Consider the following 4,411-nt stretch of genomic DNA (forward strand, 5'->3'; position numbering starts at 1 on the left):
AAACAACAAACGAAAAAAACAAACCCAGCAACATCATTATATTATCTTTAGGTCGGATTTTGCTCTGGGCATCTTGTGGATAACAGACACTCAGTGGTAAAGAGAGCAGGAAGGGTCAAGGAAGAATACCAAGGTCAAGGAATTATAATCAAGTTGACTGACGCCATTGAGGGAGAAGTTGCAAAAGTAGGAACTGTCAAGTGGGAGTTGATGTGCTGTGTGAAAAAGAATGCCGAGCGATTTAACAAAAGCTCCGCGGGCCAGAAAGGATTTCTACAAATTGTGCATATGGTAAGAACACCGTGCTTTCCATTTTAAATCTACTTTTAAGTTTAGTTTTAGTCGAGGTTTTACGGCGCTTGCAACGGCATAAGGTCATATTATGAGCGCCTATGGGTGGATGTCAACTGAGGAAATCCTTACAGGGAATCAGACTTACTCTGCTCACCTCTCTAGCTTCAACAGCACAAAGTCTGCTTCGACTATCAAGGCACCCCCGAAATAGCGGGTCACAAGAGTGTGACAAGCATACAAAAGTACAAGAAAAATGACGATAGTAAGGATTTAAAGAAAAGGCAGCAGTTCCCTGACACAGTTCAGACACATGAGCATGACATTGATGAATCAGCCCACTTACAATTACAATTCTACTGTTCATAAGAACTCAAGATATTAAAGTCACCCCCTTTGGGAATGGCCTAAAGACACTTCGGTCAGTAGCACAGCCCCGGGGGTATAAATCTACTTTGAGGAGAATGATGGCTTCCTGACATAGTGCGGCACTATTTTTTGTTTTTTTTGTTTTACGCGTTTGTATCTCTCTAAGGGTTTGTTGGACTTTGGGTTTTTCAAAGTTTTAAGATGTTTGGGTGAGAAGGGTATTTTATATCCAGCCTAGAATACACTTTCAATAACTGAAAAGCCATGACATTAATTCCCAGTGCTTATTCTTAAATCCAAGTACAAAAGGTGGGAAGTAGATTCCTAAACGGTGTCAGAGGGAGCAAGGACTTACTGCAAGCAGCCATTCGAAACCAGACCTCACAAGTCGCCTATCTCACCACGCCCCCATATTCACTAGAAGTGTACCTCCGCCAATCCCCATTCCCCCCTTTTTTGGAACTACATTAATATGCATGTGCGTTTTTGCGGTGTACCTTTCCCTCCCTCCCATTCCCGATGTGTGTCACACATTGTCGGAATTCCGCCTCCTAAATGGGGTAAATTGGGTCAATAGTGGAGGAAAAGACATACATTAAGAGATACATTTCGTTGTATTATTTAGAGTAACAATTGTGCCGTGTTGAGGGCGAATTATACCAACGCTTTCCCCGCACCCCCACCCCTCTCCTTTCCGTCTTCATCATATACAGATACACGCACACACACACACACACACACACACACACACACACACACACACACACACACACACACACACACACACACACACACACACACACACACACACACACACACACACACACACACACACGTAATATATACATAATAAATATAATAATAATATTATGATACTGCATACACACACACAGGTCGAGTATTCTTATCTAGTTTTGACATTTTTAACTAAAAGGATTATTGTTATTACTTTTCTTTGTCTCGTCAGTCGCTTTCATAATTAAGATGCACGTTTTACTAATCATTTACAATGTTGTTCCTATATTTACCCTATAAGCAAACGTACCAGATGCTTCTACTGAGGAACAATCTTCCAAAAGTGGACCCTTCAGTTTTCCGAAACGTCCACGAAATGACGCACGAGGACATGGAGCAATTTTTCCAAAATGAGGTCACGTGGAACAGACTGATACGTCAAGGCCGGATGTGCGTTCATTACGTGCCTTTGCGCAGGGTCAAGGAGAACATACGACATGTCATCAACCACAGAACGAAAGCCTTCATGTCTTTTGGTGCTTCATGTGTCAAGGACGCTAGTGTTCAGGCTGAGAGAGATGTTAGAAACGCTACCATGTTCTCTCTTACAACCTGGTTTCCAGTGTCTTTCGGCCATGCTTTTAACTCTGATTTTCATGGGTCTGATTACACTGATTTGGAATCCCATTTGCAGATGCATATGAATCTATTGAGTAACGCAGAGTGCGAAAAGGTAAGCTGGGTTATCAACATGGACTTTGCAATTGATTCAGATGTCACCGAAAGGTTAAGGAAAAGTTTGGATGTGTATGGAATACCTTTAACGCAGAACCCAAATGTGTTAGAGCAAATAGTGTTTCAGCGAAATTGATAACCGTTGATTCCAAAATAATTGTTAATGCATACCTCCACAAATACGTACATACCGTGGCCCATGTTAATAAGCATTGTAAGTATCAAGACAATGTTGGAAATGTCTGCCTGATTCTCTGTACACTGATGTCGCATCGAAGGTGGTAAAACGCAGATTGCTGGCGTTGTTTTGTTTTTGTTCTTGTTTCCTTTTTAAAAAAAATAAGTTTTACTTATTTTATAAACCTGAGGTAAACAGAAGTCTTCGGTCTACCGTCACTTTAAATAATAAATCTCCCTCTCCTCCTTTTCTTTCCACCCTAAGCCAAAATATGGTCTGTTTTATCTTCATTTTTCTACAAAGTGTTTGCTGTGAACGCTTGTGGGCTAAGCAATTGTTACTTTTACTCGAGTGTTACATTCAAGTATGTGTTACCTGGAATAATAATACGGTCATTTACTGCTAAAAATTACTTATTGATCCAACTCAACCCTCCTTTTATAATAAATTCATAAAAACAGAGAAGTACTTACTTCATAACATCTATATTATCATAGTAAAAGTATATTATGCTTTTTCACATCACAACAATCACCTTGTGAGGAAAGTTTTACTCACATGCCGTATTGTGTCGATAGTGCCGTAAAACATCTACCCAATCAAAAAAACAACTTCGCATGCCGTTTGTAACCTTGTACCCTAAAATATTTGATAATCCCGTAATACGGAACTATGCATTGTGTTTTATGCCAATGTGAATAAAATATGCTTTCATAAATACGAAACCATCAAGTATCTAGGTTTTTCTGTTTACAAGTTGTATCTCTCTCATCCCAGAAGAACCATGAGAGGCAGGGTAGAAAGCTTACGTCCTATGATCTACATTGTGTCGTTGGGGCGTGAAAAACACATACATTTAAAAATAGGGTGTCAGGATACCTTACTGAGTGAGGGTCAAATATTCTTGCGCAAGCACGACGAAATATATTTTTGTTTTGAAATGTCGGATCTCTCTCAAATTTAGATAATCAATTCGGCAAGCTGTTGGGGCTTGTCTCAAGTGGAGGCAGCCCAGTTTGTCACAATTTCATCAAGTATTTAACACTGATGACAGTCATAATTACATAACTTTAACACTGTAGCTGTAACTGAATTTTTTTAGTCTCCCAGTCTCCACCTTCAACTTGGGGGTGTAGAGATAGTCCCTCTAAAATGTCAAATCCGCTTGTGTTGTTCAATATTTCCTTTTTGTATGCATATCAAAACAAATTTAAATTACTCTGTAAAATTTCAACAGTGATAATGTTTTGAGTGTCAGTGATAACACAAAAAACGTGTTCACTCTCTTTTCAGATTAGCGCTAGATAATGAACCCTACGTTGTGAGGTAGTCGCACCGGGTGGGTTGTTAAAAAGGTAGGGGTTTGTTGCGACAACGTTCAGATCATTTACATTCTAAAGGATGCATAATTACTGAAAAGACGATGAAACACGCACGTTTTTTAAAAAAACGTGAAAATGTAGATTCGAAAGTAAAACAACCTTTTAGTTGCAATATCACGTTTGAAAAAAGACTCGACTGTGCGTCTTTATACATGTCCATAATGTGGGTCTTTCGGTTTTTAATGTTGAGGAAATTTGCCCGAGGTTTTTTTATTTTTGTTTTTTGTTGAACGATGCATCCTTCATGATAAACCATTCATGATTAAAATATTGTATGTTTTGCTCTCAATCCCCAACGTGATGCTAGCATTCCGCTGTTTTTTGGGTGGTTGCAGTTCTCGACAGTTAGCTTAGCTTCACGTAATAGAGAACCAAAGCAATGTTCTAATAAGTACTCTGCACGATACATTACTGTATTAAAGAACAAACCTACGACCCCAATTTAAACCTACCTCAACTTACTGATTCAATACAAAGGCTACTGGTTCATTTCTTTTCTTTATTTTAATTTCTTTTTTGTTGGTCTGAATTCCACAGTAAGAATACAAGTTTACACAGCACTCAAAATCACGAACAGTTAACACCCTCAATGTTTCATTCAAGTGTGCACACACAATCTTAGCCCATTGACACCAACACAACACAGCTTTATTAAAGAACACACAGAGAAACGAGGGGGGAAAATGTGTGTGGATGAGAAGCCATTTGGGGGAGTTGAGGG

At 39.2% G+C, this 4,411-nt stretch overlaps 1 protein-coding gene across 2 annotated transcripts in view; it reads left to right on the forward strand.

Annotated features, from left to right (window-relative positions):
- Positions 1 to 4,240, forward strand: part of LOC101856348 — an 8,062-nt gene extending 3,822 nt beyond the window's left edge. Inside the window, exons 2-3 of one of the 2 annotated variants that reach the window (XM_005100040.3) lie at positions 52 to 291; positions 1,697 to 4,240. In XM_005100040.3, coding sequence (XP_005100097.1) covers positions 52 to 291; positions 1,697 to 2,266 — 810 coding nt within the window. In that variant the 3' untranslated portion in view covers positions 2,267 to 4,240. The remainder of the gene's footprint in view (positions 1 to 51; positions 292 to 1,696) is intronic. The other variant, XM_005100039.3, reaches the window with a different exon arrangement.
- Positions 4,241 to 4,411: the final 171 nt, after the last annotated feature.

This window comes from Aplysia californica, unplaced genomic scaffold (assembly GCF_000002075.1).
Source record: "Aplysia californica isolate F4 #8 unplaced genomic scaffold, AplCal3.0 scaffold00234, whole genome shotgun sequence".
In the NCBI taxonomy this organism is placed as follows: domain Eukaryota; kingdom Metazoa; phylum Mollusca; class Gastropoda; order Aplysiida; family Aplysiidae; genus Aplysia; species Aplysia californica.